Genomic DNA, 21,268 nt, shown 5'->3' with positions numbered 1-21,268 from the left:
ATAGGACCTTGAATTCTCTTCTGGATTCCCTAGTATGTTCCACTAATCTCACTGTCAATTCCTGTGCCAATTACAAACTTCTTTATGCTCTAATAATGGGTAGGCTTCTCCCTCCCTGCCCTCCCTCCCAACATTTTGTTTCTTAAGACAATTCTTGGTATGTGAATTTTTCCATATGAATTTTAGAATGAGCTTGTCAAAAATTTTGATTTTTAAAATTAGGATTACATTGCATCTCTAGGCCAATTTATGAAAGAAAAATGACATCTTTATAATAGTAAATTTTCCTATCTAATAATGAGTATGTCTTTTCAATAATATTCCTCAATAAAATTTTAAAGTCTTTATATAGACCATATTCTTTCTAGTTAAGTTTATTTCTAGGCATTGTAGTTTTGTAGTTGTTGTACTGGAACTGAAATCTTTCTCTCACTAGAGTTTCTAACTGGTAATGTTTAAATACAGGAACTCTACAGATTTTTTTAATACTATTTTCATTACCTGCCACCTTATGAAATTCTCTCATTGTTTCTAGAATATTTCAGTTGGTTGTTTTTAGTTTTTCATGCCCTCTTCAAATAGTGATACATTTATTTCTTCCTTTCCTATTTTTATTACTCTTTTTCCTCTATTAATTATATTAGATTTCAGAAAAAGTAAACAAAATTGGTGATAATGATCTTACTTGTGTTTTTTCCTAACTTTAAGCAGAGATCGTTTAAGGTTTCACTATTCTCATCATGAATATGAGTTGTATATTTTATGTTAAAAGAATAATTCATATATTTCTACTGCTGCCAGTATTGTGGAATAGAGGTCAAAATGACAGAATGTTTCTATACGCTAGTAAAATAACAATGTGACATGACAGAAATGTTTCCATATACTAGTAATGAATAAGCTGAAGAGGAAATCAAGAAAAAATTATCTAGAAATGAATTTAACCAAGAATGTAAAATATTGTAAGGAAAACTACAAAACATTGTTGAAAGAAATCAAAGAAAAACTAAATAAATGGAAAGGCTTCCATGTTCATGGATTGGAAGACAAAATATTAAGATGTCAATTCAACCCAAAACAATTTACAGATTCAATGCAATTCCAGTCAAAATTCTAACAGCATTCTTTGCAGAAATGGAAAAGTCAATCATCATATTTATATTGAAGGGTAGCGGGACCCCAAATAGCCAAAACCATCTTGTAAAAAACAAATGAAGTTGGAGGACTCATACTTGCTGATTTTAAAACTTACTATAAGGCTTTAATAATCAAAACAGCATGGTACTGGCATAAGGACAGACATATAAATTGGTGAAGCCAGGCAGAAGCTAAGTCTATCTGGCTCCAAGGCTGCTCTTTTCCTAAGCCCCATATTATCAAATAATCACTCCCCCAACACTTGAATATTCTTCCAGAAGAAAACGGGATATTTATTGGGGAAGGAAACAGAGTGACTAGGAGGGAGATGTCTTCTGGGAAGCAAAACGTGATTCAAGGATACTGCACAACATTCCCATTTATGGCTGTAGGAAGCTCTTTGAGATGGAGGTGGGTGGGAGATAGCTCTAGGATCAGGGATGGCAAACCCTACCAGGCCCACAGGGCTGGACAGTGGTATAAATGAGTGAAGCACCAAAGGCAAGGCCTTTGCAAAGGAGCAGTGACACACCTATCTACGGGAGCAGTTGCTTCTTGACTCTCACATTTTTACAAGGTGGATATGGGTGCCCAAAGGGCCACATCTATCAATTTCTCAAGATAAGCTATGTGACATATGGCAAAAATGGCCACAAATTCCTGCCCTCCCACCCAGAAGTGGAGTCTATTTCTTAACACCTTGAATCTGGGCTGGCTCTATGACTTGCTCTGGTTTACAGAATGCAGTGGAAGTGACAATGTGTGATTTCTGAGCCCAGGCCTCAAGAGCCCTTGCATGCTTCTTCTCTTGCTCTTAGCACCCAGGACCGTGATGTAAGCAAGCCCAGGCGAGCCTGCTGGAGAATGAGACCAAGCAGAGCAGAGTGAGTCAACCCAGTCAAGGCATCCTAGACCACCTAGCCCCCAGCTGATCAGGCAGCTGCCCACAAACACGTGAGCAGGCCCAGCCAAGGTCAGCAGGACTGTCTGACTGAGCCCAGCCCAAGCTGCTGAACCAGATAATCGTGAACTAGTAGATGGTGGTTACACAGAAACTGTTAGCTGATCCAAGCTGGATATCTGGATTTAAAGAACATAATATCTCCTGATTTTAAAATTTTGGCAGTGTATTTTTAAGAAAGAACAAAAACACCTTTGCAGGAGGAACCAAATGTTTCTGAGTTCTGGATGGGGCCCCAGGAATCATCAGTTTGGAAACAATGCTGTTAATCATTGGTTTGCTGCTTACAACAATCTTGGCACATGGAAATCTTAGCCAACTTAAATATTAACTGAATGTTAGGCTTTAGAGATGATTTATTGTGACTACTGTCAAAAGGCTTCAGTATATTTGGGTTTCCTCCTGGGATATGGAGTTTCAACTTTTGTATCTGTGGGATTTTTGTTCAAGATTAGCTCTGGTCCTGATGAAAAATAGAACCTTTAAGCTTCAGTAAATGTATTAAACAAAACAAAACAATACAATTGAGCACGGTACTGGCACAAGGCAGACATACAGACTAGTGGAATCAAATTGAGAGTACAGAAATTTATGGCCAACTGATTTTTGACAAGAGCACCAAATCCACTGAATGGGGAAAGAATGGTCTCTTCAACAAATGGTGCTGGGAAAATTGCATATCCATATGTAAAAGAATGAAGGTAGCTCCCTACCACACACTGTATACAAAAATGAATTCAAAAGGGACCAAAGACCTAAATATAAGAACCAAAAACTATAAAACTCCTAGAAGAAAACATGGAGAAACATCTTAAATACTTGTGACAGGCAATGGTTTCTTAGACTTTACATCAAAAGCACAAGCAACTAAAAAACAATAAATGGGACTTCATCAAAATTAAAACCTATCATTTGTTAAGTATACTAAAGAGTTGGATTTGTCCTGGGAAGGTTGAAATCAAATTTCTCTATCAGAGTTTCCAATTATGGTGTGTTACGCTCAAAGGTAGGATGTGGTTCAGTTTGTTACTGATATAAGTAACAAAGTTTGCAAGAGATTTTTCTTTAGAAATTAGAATGGAGTAAAAATTATTGCTAATACAGTGTTTCTTACATTCTGTTAGGCTATTCTGAATGACAGAAAAGTATATTAGAGAGTGCAAGTTATTTGCAGTTCTCAGCAAACTTTCTTAATTGTAGTATAGCTGTTAAGACAGGACTTGCAAATCAGACATTTACAGAGCTAGGCAGCTAAGGTAAATAATAAGGCAGGCTAGGCATACAAGAGAAGAAGTCACTGGAGACAGTAGTGTTCTAGAGAACACATTTTCCCCACTAAAAGGGGGCAGCAGCTGTTCAGTTCCAGCTCATTGTTGCCAAATGGGAATGACTGCAAAGGCCAGGGTTGCTAAACCTGATCTTTCTAGAGAAACTGAGAATATGGATTTTTATTTGAAATCTGATTTCTGCATGTTAGCAAGAATTCAATATTTTTTTCCAGCAACGCAGGCCAAACAGTCTGAGGGCCACCCGTTTGCGGTCTCTTCTTTAGTCACTATTTTTGATGTGCCATCAATAAAAATAATAATAATGGTAAGAACAATTTAGATTATATTTATTTTTCACTTTCTCCACAAATGATTTTGTGTTTAATCAGAAAACTGGGTTGGCTGAGGAGCCATGTGGGTTATGTGTGCAATGTAAGGCTGTGAACCACAGCTCAAGACTTCATCCAGCATGCCTGTCACTAAGCCTGTGTAATCGCTTTTAAAAGGAAAAACAGTATATAGCCTGACTTACAGTCTGAGGGCCACTGCTTTCATGTTTTAAGCATTTTAGAATGTTATCTCAGGGTCTTTTACATTGCCTTTCTGAGGTAGCTGTGAATTTCCAATATTTTATTTTTGACACTTTTGCTTTTTGGTAAAAATTGTGTAAAAACCATTAATGTCCCAAAGATCAGCTTAGCACATAATACTGTCTTGTGTTAAGGTGAAATCACAAATGGTATATGAGTTTTGAGTACTTTAAAGTTAATGTGTATTTTCAAAGTTAATATGTATTTTTAAGGCATTAAATACATAATTCTATTAAGATATAATGGTCATTTAAGTCGATATTTTGATTTTGTACATCAGTCATATAAAATTCTACCATACTTTTTGATCCCAGCCAGATCAGGAAAAATGGATTCTTCTCAGAGGTTCTCAAAATGTTGTCCCCAGAGCAACAGTATCAGCATCATGTGGATACTTGTAGGAAATGCAAATTTTCAGGCTCTATCCTAGACACACTGAATGAGAAACTCTGAGGGTTGGACCCAGAAATCTGATTTAGCAAGCCTTCCAGGTGATTCCTATACACACTTAAATTCTCTCCTTTTATTAATTTAATGTAGTTTAGAGAACACATTTCTTGGCTGACTGTAATTTACCTTGCCATTTTCTAATTTAATTTCTGAATATATTTTTTTAATGAAATGAATATTTTATATTTTTAAGAGACTTTATCTTCAAGTATGATGAAGCTTCACATAGGAAGATGATCATGAGATATATGCAATACATTATGCACAGTAGATACATCGTGAGTACTTGTAGATTCATTGGTGTGATGTATTTTGTTTGTGTGATAAAATTTTGTATTGTGATTGAGAAGAAAAAATACTTATGGGCCTTAATGTAAAACTACCAGAATGTTCTAGTTGGTCTGATTTGGTTGGCTTTGCCACATTTGGCCTTTGAGGTAAAAGATACTAGCATGCAAAAGGAAACATTAAGTCTAGCCACATATGAAATTTGGTAGAATAAATGTCTGAAATTGTGTAATGGACATTAATATAACAAGTGAAGCAGCCTGGTGACATTGGGTGAGAGGTTTCACTTAACGGCCACTTTGTAACTTGGCTACAGTGTTACTCATTTAGTCAAATAATGTATTGGATTATAAAAAGCTTACATTCTTCTTGCAATCAAAAGTGGGTCAAGTTCTTATTTTAATTTGCATTGAGACCTTTGGCCAGGTAATGGCAACCTAGGGAAATTTAGAATGAAATTAGAAGTCTTGTTAGGACTTGCATCAAAGATCAGAAATATTAAATGATTAGGAAAAGGTCATTATGTATTAGGTTAAATAACAGAATTCAAAATAAGGGTGGTATGAGAGAGAACATCCAATAGGAGAGTTTTTATTCCTCAGTGGAATAATGCCTGGCACATTAATACATTAATAATATGAAATGGGTTCAAAGACATTTGAAACACTGTCAAAAGTTGAGTTTGGATGTTTTTGTTTTTTTAAGTCATCATACAACACTCAATGAAAATGTCAATGCCAAACATTAGATTAGCCTGTCATAGAAACCTAATATTAGGGAGCTAGAGAAAACAGATTATTAAAATCACAGTTAATTGAGAATCTTCAATTTGATCCTGTAGTTTCAAATGCTTTCACCAAAATTTTGCTAAAGATAGTTTGAAGAGTAGCGAAAGTGTCATATGAGTTTCATTTCCTTTCCTGGTTATGAGGAGGAATTAATGAGGGGAAAAAAAAAGCAGGAAAGCCACAGGAGTTGGCTGGAGAAAGGAAGCATGAGGCCAGGCTAGCTGGCAACCAAGATGTCAGCCTTGGGTTAATTTAGGTTTTATTTTGTGAGACCATACAGGACAAACAGTTCTTTTAAGAAATAGCACTTATTCAATAGAGTCATATAATGTTTTATGTTTACTTTTAAAGATTTTTTATTAACATGCTATTATTGAACATCTTTCATGATTTATAAGCTGTAAAATATTTTAATCCTTGACTCATTTGTTTTGCAAGCTATTTATTTAATGCTATATTATATGTAGCACTTGAGCCATCTGTTGAGAGTATTTGAATAATATGCACACTATGAAGATATGTACAGCAAATAAAGCACAAAATACATGAAATATTCAGGAAGAGTTTGTGATGAAGACAATCCATGTATTTTAATTAAAAAATAAAAGGTCTGAAATCTAGTAAGTCTTTCCAAAAATGAAGCTCTCTTCTTCTGGGCAAATTGCTGTGCTGCGATGGCATTAAAATGTCATTTTGACTTTAAGTGGGACAATTTTAAATTAAAATATTTGAATTAATGCTAATTAAATTGTGCTTTATTCGAACTATTTCATCAGTGTGAGAAATTATTGCAGAGTAACTGCAGCAGTTGCATGGGAACAGTGATAAGAGCATGTTTTGAGAAGCAGGCCAAGGAGGGAGGCTGTGACTAGGGGACAGTTTGGGTGTCTTGGAGTCATCCCTGGAGGCAGCAGTTTGGGGAGAGCACCAGGTTTAATTTGGTAGTCTTGGAAACAGATCTGTGTGCACTGACTCACTACTGAGTTCTAGGCCTTGAAGGATACTTTAATCCTATTGGTGACTGAGGCTGTTTATTTCTTTCTCTGAATTGGTAGTGGTGGTGGTGGTATGGAGAGTGACACCATGTGTGGTCTCCCAACTACGTCTTCCTGCTCCCAGAGCAAGGGACCTTGGTGTGAAAGATTGAAAATTAAGGTTTCCTAGGTCACTCAGCTGCCTATAGACTCCTGGATTCTTAGATCCATCTACGTTTTAGCTGTGAGTGATCCTAAGGAGCTTCACCCACTCCTGGTAAAGATGTCCTTCAGGGTTACAGAACTACATGTTCATCATAATGCCTCCTCTAAGAATATGCCAGAATGGTGTACACACGGAGGAAAATCTGGTTCCTGCTAGACTTACGGAATGCCTGACCCATTGTAAGTCTTACTCCTCGTACTTATTCTTCAGTTGTGCCTTCCCTAACTACTTTCAGTTTCTGTGTTTGATTCCTATACCAGAACCTCTTTGGAATTAAATGTGTCCTATTTTTTTAGTGCCTGTTTTTTATTGGTCTCACAATATGTAAGACTTGTGGCTGTCCCTCAGACTCCCAAAGTACATCTTGTCAAAAGCCATAAGAAGATCACACTTAATTTTTGATCGGCTATTTCATATACATCCCTGTATTGGGATATTAGCTTATCATCCCAACCTTTTGCCCCATCCTTACTCTTTCAACATTATTACAGACTGCGTAAGTGTTTATTGTTATTCTCCTAAAAGAATCTGGGACTCTTCTGTCTATTGATTCCCACAGACTAGTCAATCATTTTATAAATGCCTTTCAGTTGTCTTTACACTGAGCTCGTCCTATTTGTTGAGTGAATCAGTGTATTTAACAGGGTTCACCTAAGTTACTCTTCAGTTTTGTGTTTGGCATTCTCTAGTAACTATAAATGAATTTCAGTAGGCGTCTCTAAATGGTAAATTTACTCCTATTATTTGCATAGCCATACTTCTCTATCCTGGCTCCATCAATTATTTATTTCATCATTTTGAATTGTATATATTTTTATAAACCACCTCAGATCTTTTGTGGGATGGGGCATCATACAGATAAATTTTTCATCTGGCATTTCTTACAATCCTGCTCATTCCACTCTAAGCAGAGTTCCCCATCTGATCTTTGTTGACCTCTAGCAAACTCTCACCTTTCCCACTTATTTGTCCTTGTTTCTATGTCTAATAGCAATTTTTAAAAAATACACCAAGAATTTCTGGCAAAGCGTTTGAACCTCTAGTCATGGTAGCACTAACAGCAACCCCTAGCACAGTACCTGGATCTCAATAAATATTTCTAGAATGAGTGATCAAACTATTTTTTATTAGACCCATAGGATTGTTATGAAAACCTTTTATAAACAGTGATGTTATATCTAAAGGAACCCCCTTTGAAATGAATAAAAATAGGTTTTTAAATAGGCAGTAGGAGTTGGATATAGAGGAGAAAGAAGTACCACAAAAACATTGCCAGAGTAACTGGGACCAGGCAGAAATAAATGTTTATCTCAAATTACAGGCAGTCTTCCAAAATTTGAGGAGCATGATTCCTTTATTTTAATGAGAGCTTGTCATATTCTATAGTTGTTTACTTGTCTTTGTGCCCTTCTCATCTGTATGCATATTGAACGGAACAAATTATTTGTTCACCTTTTCTTCCCCACGGTGTACAGGTGATATGTCACATTCCAGAGCCTCAGTAAAGGCATATTAGAGAAAGGAAGGAGGGGAGGAAGTTTAGTGGCTGGTTCTTTGAAATAAGGTGTAAGGTTTTACTTTTTTGTTGTTGGATGGCAGCATGCTGAGATTTTTAATTATCTGCACTTTAAAATATTACAGCATGGTTGTTACAACACACTTTCTGTTGTCCTTAATGAAGGGAGGAGCTCCCATTTTAATTTGACTTATATTTGTAATTAATGAGAAAGAAAGAAATCTTGAGTGGTCCCTAATTGAAACAGAGAGTACATTGATTTCCTTTCTTTTTTTAGGAGTCTTATAGAAACTTAGATATAAAAAACTGGTTTCCCAATTATATCACAATGCAAAAATAAATCATTTTGGTGAGAACACTGAGCAAGATAGGCCACTTTGATGAAAGTGCTTTGTTTAATACACGTCTTCCACTGGTTAGTCAAAAAGAATGAGTCCAGAATAAAACTTTAGTCCAGGTAGGTAAATAGAGTTCATCTTGATGCTAATTGACACATCAGCAGTTGCTGCTGTTTTGTAGAGGTTGGTGAGGCCTCATTTGGACTCTCCCATCCACCCATTGATCCCATCCAATATATATCCATTCATCCTTTCTTCCACTAAGCAAATATGTACTGGAGACCTGCTGTGTAGAAAGCACTATTCTACGCACTAATGATACAAAGTTGAACAAGATGGACAAAGGGAAATAGTGTCATGTTCAGTTAGTGTTGTCACCTACAGCTAATGAAGTACTTGCTGTTTCTTCCATTTTTAGAGGTATGTATTTTAATCTTTTAAGGCCTACCCAAGATAAAGTAACAAGTTAAGAACTCTTGAGTTAATCACAACTCAACTCACAAAACTTGAGTGTTATCTTCTTGTGAGGATGGAACTTCATGTCACTTAATCCAAGGCAATGAGTTTATGATAGATGTACCTCATAGCATAAAGAACTGATTCTGAGCTCACATGGAATTCATTAGTTAACCTGTGAGTTTAATTTTGAACAAATACAGTTGAAACCTGGTAAATGTTTCCAAGCAAGACTGAAAAAAAATACTGAATTATCTCCAGTATAGGAACAATTCTTGAATAAAAAGTAATGATGCAAGTGAACTACTGAGATCGCTTTCCTGCATTACAGAGAATTCACTATCATTCTCCAGTTGGAATTGCAGCAATAGCATTTAGAAATGAAAGGTGAAAGAAAGTGAATTTTAAGAAACAAACCATCTGCTGACCTCTGTGTATAACTTGGTCAGTCTCTGGAACTTTGGGTATCTGCGTGACAGCTGAAACTCAGAGCTAGACTTCGGCAGCTATGAATGTCAGTATTACCTCACACAGCAAATGTTAAAAAAAAAAGCTGAAAAAGAGTCCAGACTTCAATTAGAGATATGAATGAAGGAGATCTAGTTAGGACTAAGGCAAATCAGGCCAAAGGGTAAAGGATGTTATTGACTGTGTTTTAAAACTTCAATTTCTGTGAGAGACCAAGGGAAGAGATGTTTATTTGGTGCAGGATTTATATTTTCTGCAGCACACTAAATAATTTAACTTGTACAGTCAGTTCATTCAAACAGAATAATTACATGGAACTTTGAATAGGAAGTGAGATCTGGTAGGTTTGTACAGGTTAGTGTGAAATCCCGATACATCTTCCAAAGTAATTTGGGCAGAGAATAAAAATATATTTGCAGGGCCCCCCGTGAGGAACTGGGGAAAAATGCAGAAATGGACTTCCCCACGTGGGTTAGTACTGATATTCTCACAAACATCAAGGACTAACAATTTAGTAGGCTGAGCCCTTTATCTTGGGGCTTGCCCTCATGAAGCTTCTTGTTACTGTAAAGGAGAGGCTAAGTCTACTTACAATTGTGCCTAAGAGTCTTCCCCCAGAGAACCTCTTTGTTGCTCAAATATCCCCCCACCCCCCAAGCCCATGCGGCAGGTGAACTCACTGCACTCTCCCCTAGTTGGGACATGACTCCCAGGGTATAAATCTCCCTGGCAACGCAGGATATGACTCCCAGGGATAAGCCTGGACCTGGCATTGCGGGATTGAGAAAATCTTCTTGACCAAAAGGGGAAAGTGAAATGAAACAAAGTTTCAGTGGCTGAGAGATTTCAAATGGAGTCGAGAGGTGACTCTGGAGGGTATTCTTATGCACTATATAGATACCACTTTTTAGTTTTTAGTGTATTGGAATAGCTAGAAGGAAATACCTGAAACTGTTGAACTGCAACCCAGTAGCCTTGATTCGTGAAGACGACTGCATAACTGTAGCTTTCATGGTGTGACTGTGTAATTGTGAAAACCTGTGGCTCACACTCCCTTTATCTAGTATATGGACAGATGAATAGAAAAACGGGGACAAAAACTAAATGAAAAATAGGGTGAGATGGGGGGGATGGAATGTTTTAGGTGTTCTTTTTTACTTCAATTTATTTATTTATTTTTGGAGTAAGGAAAATGTTCAAAAATTGATTCTGGTGATGAATGCACTACTACATGATGGTACTGTGGACAATTGATTGTATACTGTGGATGACTGTAGGGTATGTGAATATATCTCAATAAAACTGTATTTAAAAAAAAAATCATCAATATTCATGACCCAAGAGTTTGTAGGGTTGAAGAAAATAAATTCCAAACAGCTGTGTGGATTAAGAGTTGTACATAAAAGGAATTTTTTTTCAGTAGCTTCTAAATTGAATAAAACTAGTTGAAAACTTTTCATGCCCAGTATCTAATAATGACTAGTTTGGCCATTTTGTTGAAAATAGGAAACTTCAAAAGATGAAATAGAAACATCTTCTGTAGTACACAAGGCCATGCTCAGAGCCCTGTTGGCCTATCTGAATTCTTACTTACTATCACTAGTAAACATTATATTTAAATGTGGTTTTTATTGGTGAGATTTTATATGATGATTGATTCTTGAAAGGCATGGTGGGAAATAACTTCTAAACACTTGAATAACTTAATTGCATTTGGGATGAAATTTAATACTTCAGTGAATTTCTGAATAGACGTACAGCTTCTCTTAACCCTTGAAAGAGATATCATTAAAGCTCTAGATACAAATAGATTGGATTAAACTATAAATACCTCGTTTTTCCTCTTTTAAGAGAACAAATAATAACACTCCAACTGTGTCTGGAAGACTTGATGTCCTTGACATTTTTCAGTCTGGTTTCTAAAAATAGTAGGCATGAAAGGGAGATATGGTTTTTAAAAGTCAGGAATCTTTCTCCAAATAACATGTACTGGGCATACTTTCTTGATATAAGGAATTGTATTAAGAAAACCCATTGATAGTGCTCACTTCAGCACACACGTTCTAAAATTGGAACAATACATGAGATAAGCATGGTCCCTGCTTAAGGATGACATGCAAATTCATGAAGTGTTCTTATATTTTTTAACTTGATAACTGTACTTAAAGTGGTTATATAAGTGAATATCCTTGCTCTTAGGAAATGTGCATGGAAGTATTACATATTCAAGGAACATGATATATACAAGCTACTCTCAAATGTTTAGAAAATAGACTGGCAGACGGATGGACGGAGGGACAGGTTGAATGGACTGAAAAAGAGACAGAAAGAAAGAAAATGATACGGCATTTGCAGCAACATGGCAGAAGTTGGTGGATCTGGTATCTAGACTGGGTGGAGAGGGAGTTCTGTTTGGGTTTTGTATTATTTTTGCAACTGTCTTAAGTTTGAAAGTATTTCAAAATAAAAAGTTTTTAAAAAACCTATTGAAAAGTTTTTAAAAAAACCCACGTGAAAGTGTTAATAGAATAGTCAAAGAAGTTAAGAATCATGCTTAACATCACAACTTTTAAGATTCATTTAGATGTTTATAGGATGAATGCAAAAAGAAAAATTGAATAATATCTATAAACAAGCCATACTCAAACATCAGGTACTATCCTGCTTTTAGCACATACATGAATATTCAACATATTTTGTTAAATCTATAGTTTGGAGTTTAGATATTGGATGTTTACATCAGCTGCTCAGATGCTGTTTACATTATCTCCTTAAAATTCTGACTGCTCAGATATTGTTTACATTATCTCCTTAAAGTTCTGTACTATGTTTCATTATATTTTGAAGCCAAGGAGAAGAAGCAGGGTGAGCACTGAATCTGTTTGAAAACTAAGCAACTAAAGGAATTGTAGACAGAGTAGTAGAATAGAATGTAATGAATTATACATTGAGGGGTGGAGAGGAAGTGAGAAGGAATGTGCTGATTTATCTTTTTACTGAGGAAATAATTGATAATGTTTAAAACTGATAAACCAAGTAATAGTGGTTAAGCTCTGTTCTTTAAAAGAAAATGCAAAAACTCTAGACCATTCTCACCTAGTATTAACGTAAAAATGCTAAAGCAACTGCAAAAGTAAATAGTCCATTAATATGTTGGCCAAAAGGGATTAATTCCACCAATACAAAGATATTAGGAAATGTATTACTCTGGTCATATTACTAGGTCAATGGAGAAATGTCATAGAATGATCTCCAATGATGGTGAAAGGTATTTGGTGAAATTTAACACCCACTCCTGATAAAACCATTAATAATTGAAAATAGATGGATACTTTTTATAGGGAAGATTATGTAGCACATACAAAAAAGTTTATACAGTATATAAGTATAGTTTGAAGAGTAATAATAAAAACAGATACTTGTGCAGGCACCACTTAAGTAATAGAACATTAGCAGTACCTTAGAAACCCTCTACCATAGGTTTTACCCTTGGGAAGACGGTTGCTGCAAAGGAGAGGCTAGGCCTCTCTATAATTGTGCCAAAGAGCCTCCTCCCGAATGCCTCTTTGTTGCTCAGATGTGGCCCTCTCTCTCTAGCTAAGCCAACTTGAAAGGTGAAATCACTGCCCTCCCCCCTACGTGGGATCAGACACCCAGGGGAGTGAATCTCCCTGGCAACGTGGAATATGACTCCCGGGGAGGAATGTAGACCTGGCATCGTGGGATGGAGAACATCTTCTTGACCAAAAGGGGGATGTGAAAGGAAATGAAACAAGCTTCAGTGGCAGAGAGATTCCAAAAGGAGCCGAGAGGTCACTCTGGTGGGCACTCTTATGCACAACCCTTTTTAGGTTCTAAAGAATTGGGGTAGCTGGTGGTAGATACCTGAAACTATCAAACTACAACCCAGAACCCATGAATCTCGAAGACAACTGTATAAAAATGTAGCTTATGAGGGGTGACAATGGGATTGCGAAAGCCATAAGGACCACACTCCACTTTGTCTAGTTTATGGATGGATGAGTAGAAAAATAGGGGAAGGAAACAAACAAACAAACAGACAAAGGTACCCAGTGTTCTTTTTTACTTCAATTGCTCTTTTTCACTTTAATTATTATTCTTGTTATTTTTGTTTGTGTGCTAATGAAGGTGTCAGGGATTGATTTAGGTGATGAATGTACAACTATGTAATGGTACTGTGAACAACTGAATGTACGATTTGTTTTGTATGACTGTGTGGTGTTTGAATATATCTCAATAAAATGAAGATTAAAAAAGAAAAAAAGAAATTCACCTGGGAACCTAGGGTCTCTTACCCCTTCAGAAAGGCTTCTTGACCAAAGCCACATGTTTCTGCCACATAAAGTAAACCCAGTAGATGTACATTGGTACCTCCGTACTCATCATTAATTGGTTCCAGGAGGCATGATGAGAACCAAAAATGATGACTACCAAACAAATTTTTCTTATACAGAATAATGTAAATAAATTTAATGTGTTCCCCCCCCCAAAAAAAAAAAGAAAAGAAAAGAAAACTAACATCACAAACTAGGGTGTGAGGAGTGTAACAATGACATCAAGAACTCCCAATTCATGTAATTAGAGGCATATAATAATATTGTTATGTGTTAACCCTGTATAATCAAAAAATATGTGAAACTATGAGATTTTTATTGTCATGTAAATTATTTAGGGGGAAAATATAAAATGTTGGGCATCCAGGACACAAGCCTATTACTGTGAAACACTAAACAGAAATATTTCAGAGAAAGGCACTGCACTGAGACAAAACCTATGTGAAAAGTGGCCACTTTAACACAATAATAATAGCTCTCCACTTCCAAATTACTCCTTTTATCTTTTTGTCTCATTAGACTAAGGAAAAATACATATGTGTTGGGGATAGGCAGAAAGGGTAATGATCTGGAGTAGAAAGACTGGGGGAAGTGGAGGGATGGGATAAATGGACCCTTCAATCCGGAGGACTACCAGAGGACAGGGAAGTGTTCTGGCCCACAGAGAAATCTCTTGTTTCAAATGTGTGTGACTTCTGTCCAAGATTACATATGGATGGCATCTCATAATCTAGAATAGTACATCTGCCTAAGACACCGCCAGGGTGCAAACACACACACACACACAGAGTGTGTTCAGAACACCCCAGACCTGTAGCCCTTTTTCCTCTCAGTCTCTCAGGTGGACGGTTGTGTACTTGAATTGCTATGTTGAGAAGACTAGATATAGTGATCAATTAATGAAAAGTGCTGACAAATGCTATGGGTTTGCCAATCCTATTCTATTCTTTCTTGAGATCCACAATGGTTTCTTCATTAGTTGTCTTAAATTTCTTCTGAAAGCTTGTACAATCCTTACCTTACAGGGTTGATGTGAGGAATAAATGAAATAGTGCATAAGTACATTAAAAAGACATAAACCTTAGTCTACATACAAACACTCAGATGTCGTTTTTACCAATTCACAAGCTCCATCCCCACGAGGCGATGTCTGGATTCCTCACTACTTTATTCGCAAGTCCTAAGCAAAGTGCCTTACAAGGGAAGGCATTCACAAATTTGTTGAAAGGACATTCACTACTCTCCAAATGACTTTTCAGAACCATTTTCATAGTGAAATGAGTGTGTACATGTTACAGAATATTTGCAGCAATACATATAATAAAAGGCAGCCTAAGTGTTCATTAAGAGACAATGAGAACTACATTATGGTAACACTGTTGTATCTGCAATAAGAAATGCTGACAACTGAATTAAGATTAAATGCTTTAATCAACTATAAATCAATCATCATATACTATATAAAAATCCTGATTCATGCATCAGATTACATAAATTATACAATTATCACATTATGCAATGATTACTTTGACTTTGTACCTCCAAAATGTATGTAAGTTTCTAGAGCATTTACTTTAAGATAAGTAGAATACTCTTCAGTTATAAATACTATTTACATCTTTCAAATACCTCCTAAATATATACATTTCTAGATCTGCAGCATTGTTTTGTACCTCAAAATACAAACCATCTGGAAGCTTCCAAGATTAATAAATCCAAATGTATCATTTGTCACAGATTTCAATTCCATTGTAGAGATTTTCTAACATAGAATATAAATGAAATAAAATGTCAACTCTACTCTAATGCTTGAAGAGCTTCTATACTTCTTATTTAATACATCAGAGAACCCTTCATATGCAGATTAATTAGTTAAGTTGCTACCTATTGCATATTAAATACTGCTGATTGCACCTGGATTATTAAAGTTATAAATCTGTGAAAATGGGGGCTTTCCATGTGTGCTGACAGACCCTTACATCTACCATGAACCAGCAGCACCACAATGCTTTACCTCCTACTTCAAAGAGATCGAGTGAATGCACATGCTTTATACTTCACTTACACATACACAAGTGGCACTACGGTATATCTAAGACATATGAGTACATGAACATCAAAAAGTTTCAGCTTGATTTACAAATCCAAGGTAGGTTGCTTTTTTTTTTTAAAAAGCTACACAGGAAAATAAAAGTTCTAGTGTAACAATTTCTGTAGATATCTTAAAGACAGCAACTTTTATTTCCTTTAAGATTCTTCTTGTTAAAGAATAAACACCCTTATTCTTTTTTTGGGGTGGGGTGGGGATTGAAGAGGGGGTTTGGGGGTGGGGGAATAGGTGAAGGAAGGACATGAGGAAAGCAAGTTTGTCGGTAATGAGCTTAATTTTACTTAGGTTTCCATTTATGAAACCGTTTTAAATACAAGGCAACATTCTCACAGCTGGAAAATCACAACAAAATCCTGACTTAGTGCCAAAAACAATAGACGTAGTTATGTATAATCTACGGATAATACTATATTCATGGGTGGATGGCAAAACTAGGTTCAATGCAGAATATAGCAGCAAAAAGCAATACTTAAACATTTTTCATGAATGGATGACACATTATTTTATATACAGTTCTAAGAAGTGACTCTGGTATTCAATAAATGAAACTTGAAGCAAAAGTGGGAGGACAGTATATTCAATATTTTTAAAGCTGAATTTTAGAACTGGGAGGGTTAACTGGTCATAAAACAATACTGTTTCTTTAAAATAAGACCAGAAATCTTTTAACTATATAACAGAAGCATGTAGGTGAGACATACATCAATTTTGTGATTTTTTTAAAAACCTCTCTGTGGCTGAAATGTTTTTGAGCACGCATTTTTTTTAAACATAAAAGCAGAAGCAAAATCTGTTTATAAGTCTATCCTGTGCATTATTTAATGAGCATTTATATTTAATTTCCATTTCTAAGCTACTAACAAAATATACCACTGGAGTACTTTTGGAGAAGTAAACTAAGGTGATCTTTTTGGTTTTTTATTCTACAATGCTAGAAATTAAAACTACTCTGTTTACACTTCTACCAAAACACAGAAAATACTGATATCTTTACTTGGGAATTCATTTTTACTTTTTGTTTTTAGTTTATTATATTTACTGATTCTTAAAATACGTACTAAGTTATCCTCTACGTCATGAGTGAAAATCCATTAACATTGGAACAGAAAATTTTCAGGCAGTGGTAAATGTAGATTTGGTTTTCAATACAATACTTGTCTCAGATTTAAAGACAGAAATATTGACTCAGTTATAACCAAATCACTCACTATGGACAAATCTAATCCTTAATAGTTTTTATGTAGGCAAAGAATCTCTCCTTAAAACTGAATTTTCTCATAAAAATAATAGCAATGCTTGAACCATACTTTTTAACGAACCATATTTTTTAATAGAAAACTGACATCTTGGTTCATCTATAAAGAACAAATTTGGTCAAAGCATATCAAAATATCTGAAGATATCTGTCATGATACTGAAAACACATGGATTTTGTATTTTTAAAAGCCTAAGAGCCTCAATTATATGAATGGAAAAACCAAATGCTAAAAATTTTGTAATATTTAATAAACGTTAATTAAAAATGTCACTATGTTAACAAAATACTAATCATCAAAACCTCAAATGGGAAAATAAAATTCTACTCTAGATTTTGAGGTTTAATAAAGAACTTTATAACTGGAAGGAAAAACTGGCAAGTGCTAATTTTCCTTCTCCATTTCTTAATTTTAGAAAATCATTACTTTTTTTACTTGGAAAACATTTTCAGAATTTTAAAACTGCACGTTCCCCCAGGAAAATTAAAGAAATTCAGAAAATACAATTAACCAGGGATTTTAGCTTATGCATATAAGCTGGGCCTAGTATTATCTGATTCAAAACATTGAAATGAGCAGATTATCATTCCACTTTTTATTTTACTTTCAGTGAAGTTTTATTAGAGATAAATGTTGGAAAATATGCAGTTTGTTAAAAGATTGGGAGACTTCGAAAGTCTCCATTTACAGACTAATTTTTCATTTTAAATTCAGAAAGATACAGGTACTCTCAGTGTTTCATACTTCAGGTGTTTAGAGTTGAAAAACAAGCACTAGATGATTAGTCACATTTTCATACCATTGTTTCTCACTCTAAACTTCAGACTAATTTTGTACAAATATATAAAGATACCCATGGAAGTAATCAACATTTTGGGGGAGTGGACTTAAGAAAAAAAGAAATACAATTTCAAGATAAATCAATTCTTAAAGGGTCGATGTAGAGTAATGTATAATGTTACGCCTGTAATATCTGCTTTAAAACCTTAATTTCACAACTCTTATTTGGTTCAAGACCCAAAGGCAACCATCTGTTCTATTATTTATGTAACTTGAAACCAAGCCTAATTCTTCATTCCTAGAATTTGCACACTGCTCTGAGTTATCAGGCATCAGACAATCACCTACATTTTTTTTTCCCCTCAAAATTGTCTTCAGATTAAACTTGCTAATATTTTCTCTCTAGTGATTTAAACGCATGCAGAATCCCTACAAAACAAATTATCTTATTTTTCTGCTTACAGCTTAAACAAAACTAAAAATGTTAAGACAAAAAAAATAATTCAAAGAACTACATGCTGATGTGAAGTTAATAGGTTCCTATAGTATGTCATTCTTTAGAGGATTTGGGGCCATTACTTTAGGGGAAAAGAGCAAAAATTTGATGCTGGAATGAGATATAGCAGCTCACTTTGAAACCAAGCTTTACATAGTCAAGAGTGATTTGAAGCAGCTTCTGTAAAACAAACCGTAATAGTAGTTAACGATGATTTGTTTGTGTTGATAGAGCACACAAATATTTTCAAATTAAGAAATTGGTATCCCAACCTTAGAGGCAATCAGTCTTTTTATATGTTCCCTAACTCATGTATATATGAGGTATATGCATGTATTTTATATGCAAAGACACATGAACTTATATTCATGTATATATGTATATAAAAGACGAAGTTTTTTCAGTAGTGTTTATAATGAGCAGTGTTCCTGCAGCTAAATATGTGTACAAATTGACTTTTGAGAAACCAACATTATCAATTATGCTTTCTGAGAAATGTATTCCTGAGGAATAAGTCACATACTTCTGAAGATTTTTCTAGGCCTCTAATAGATTAGTGGGCTGGCACCAGCACCTAAGTAAATCCTAAGGAACTGCTAATTCACCAAGAATCTGGCCCATTTTCACTTTAAAATTTTATTTAGCTCACTTCAAAAATCACTCTTTTGATAGTCTTTGCTAATATTTACAGGTAAAATAATTTTTCACAATGACACAGGAGAGTATGTAATGAAACCTGATAATATAATCTCTTTTACTAATGAGTTTTCTTTTTTCCCTTTCTTTCTTTCTTAATTATAAATGTAGTACAGTTGGCTTATTAACTATTGGAGAATTTGCCAGCTTTCCTGGACGGTTCGTATGGCACTCTGAGAATACTGGGGGTCTCTTCCATTACCCGTACAAGGAGATTGTCGATGTAGTCCTCAAGTTCCCGGATGTGGGTGTCTTTCCTCCTAAGGATCTCTTTGTGTTTCACAAGCTCCTGGAGCACCTCCTCATAAGTCAGACTACGATAACCCGCAGTGGCATCAAAAGGGTTGCTGTCCTAGAACAGGATAAAGATAGTCATTTTAGTAGACATAATGTCAGGAACAGACATTAGGAATTATATGGGACTTCAACTTCAGGTTTTTCAAACCCTGAATCAAGTTTTTTTTTCAAACTGTGACAATTCACAGATTGGCTAGCCAGTTCTGCAGCAAGGACAAGGACAGATGCACCAAAACCTTGATCATAATCCTAAATTCTTCTAAACCCTTTTTACATTGTGGGCAATTTCCTAATATCAGAGTTTCATATGATTTAAGACTAAATTAAGAGGTAAAATGTGCTATAATAAATATAATTAAAATCGATTAAAACTAAAGATCTCTATGAATTAACTTGGAGGCACTAAAAAAAAAAGCTGTTGAAAACTATAAACTTGGACATTAGTTTAGCCCTTGGAATTGCTTCCACTGAACTGTGGTTTGATGGCTTTTATTGAAGACTGTTAGAAGCAGCAGCAATTTCAAACCTGCTTCTACAGTTTGCTATAAAATGTTGAAAGCACTTGGAATTAAATTATTATCTTTATAAGAAGCCCCATAAGAGTGACTTTTGTTTTAATTTAGAGATAGGAAGAGCTTTCTTCTCTTGAGTACCTGGTCTATTTCCTTCCCCTACTACTAACACCCATCCAATTTATCTTATTTCCCTTTTTGCCCTGGCTATCAGGGAATGCAGAGTTCAACTACAACCATGTTAATACTTAAGGTTAATATATATGCAGTCTCTCCCATTTCACTTATTTACTTATTTTGTTAACCTTATTTTATTAATAATTCTTTTTAGACAAAAGTATAAATATAACCAAAAACAAAATAAAAAGGCATTGATTTATTTTTACTACAAAGCATTATAATATTAATGTCAAACCAAAAGCTAAATAATAATATTTATCAGGAAATTAATCAAGAATGCACTGTAACCTTGTTTTCTACTTACAATGCATAGTATTTAGATTTTTCATTTTATGAAATATAATGCCCAAATAAATTAGCAATTTTTATGTCCGTTAGTTCTATCATTAAACTCAACAACTTAAAATTATTTCCATCACCTTTTTTCAAAACACTTCCACTTTGCTTTAAGGAAAATAAACTAAAATTCTGAGGAAATTGGTTTTCTTGCTTTTAAGGACTATTCAGTGGATGGTGGTAAATGTCAAAAGGACTTGCTTTTATTTAAGCAAGAAATTAAATTTGTTTTTACTCATTTTCAGAGTCTACTTTAATTGTGCTATGCATCTAGTTTTTACCAGTAAAGCCAATGTATAACTTCTTTAACCCCCTAAGGCACTATGACTTTGTTAGCACCAGAGAACAGAAGCAGCTAGAGTTCAGATATCAGCTGGATGCTTGTGTTACCAACACAAACTCCCTTCCTCAAAGATAAAGAAAAATAAAAATTAGGATTGAAAAATTTCTCCAGTTCCACAGAATTTTCCAGGTGTTGTAGAAAAGACAGAATGTGTACTTCAAAGATTTTGTTCGGCAGAAAATGGGAATGGACATTTTAAGTAGTGGACTCTGCTTGCTCAAAGGAAGAAACAAGGTTCAAGGAACAGTGGTCATTAACAGGTAATCAGCTGAGCAGGGCTGAAAAACAAGGTACAGGACAGGGAGCAGGAAGAAGGAGAAAACACTGCAAATGGTAGGCTGGCAATAGAACATCAAGGATGTTGAAGCTATTAAGGATTTTTTGAAATTTTGCTATAGAAAATAGGAAGCCATTGAAACTATCTATACAGAGGAATGATATGATTAA

At 35.1% G+C, this 21,268-nt stretch overlaps 1 protein-coding gene and 1 non-coding gene across 3 annotated transcripts in view; one reads left to right on the top strand and one right to left on the bottom strand.

The window, feature by feature from the left end:
* The first annotated feature begins 11,500 nt into the window (after positions 1 to 11,500).
* Positions 11,501 to 11,604, top strand: LOC119511041. The gene has a single exon (XR_005212129.1). It is a non-coding gene; the product is annotated as a U6 spliceosomal RNA (small nuclear RNA).
* Positions 11,605 to 14,983: 3,379 nt separating this feature from the next.
* Positions 14,984 to 21,268, bottom strand: part of RAB11FIP2 (RAB11 family interacting protein 2) — a 48,721-nt gene continuing 42,436 nt past the window's right edge. For both annotated transcript variants that reach the window (XM_037805012.1, XM_037805011.1), the window contains one exon: positions 14,984 to 19,505. In XM_037805012.1, coding sequence (XP_037660940.1) covers positions 19,278 to 19,505 — 228 coding nt within the window. In that variant the 3' untranslated portion in view covers positions 14,984 to 19,277. The remainder of the gene's footprint in view (positions 19,506 to 21,268) is intronic.

The sequence above is a fragment of the Choloepus didactylus genome, chromosome 15 (assembly GCF_015220235.1).
Source record: "Choloepus didactylus isolate mChoDid1 chromosome 15, mChoDid1.pri, whole genome shotgun sequence".
NCBI lineage: Eukaryota > Metazoa > Chordata > Mammalia > Pilosa > Megalonychidae > Choloepus > Choloepus didactylus.
This window is presented reverse-complemented; position numbering and strand designations above follow the sequence as displayed.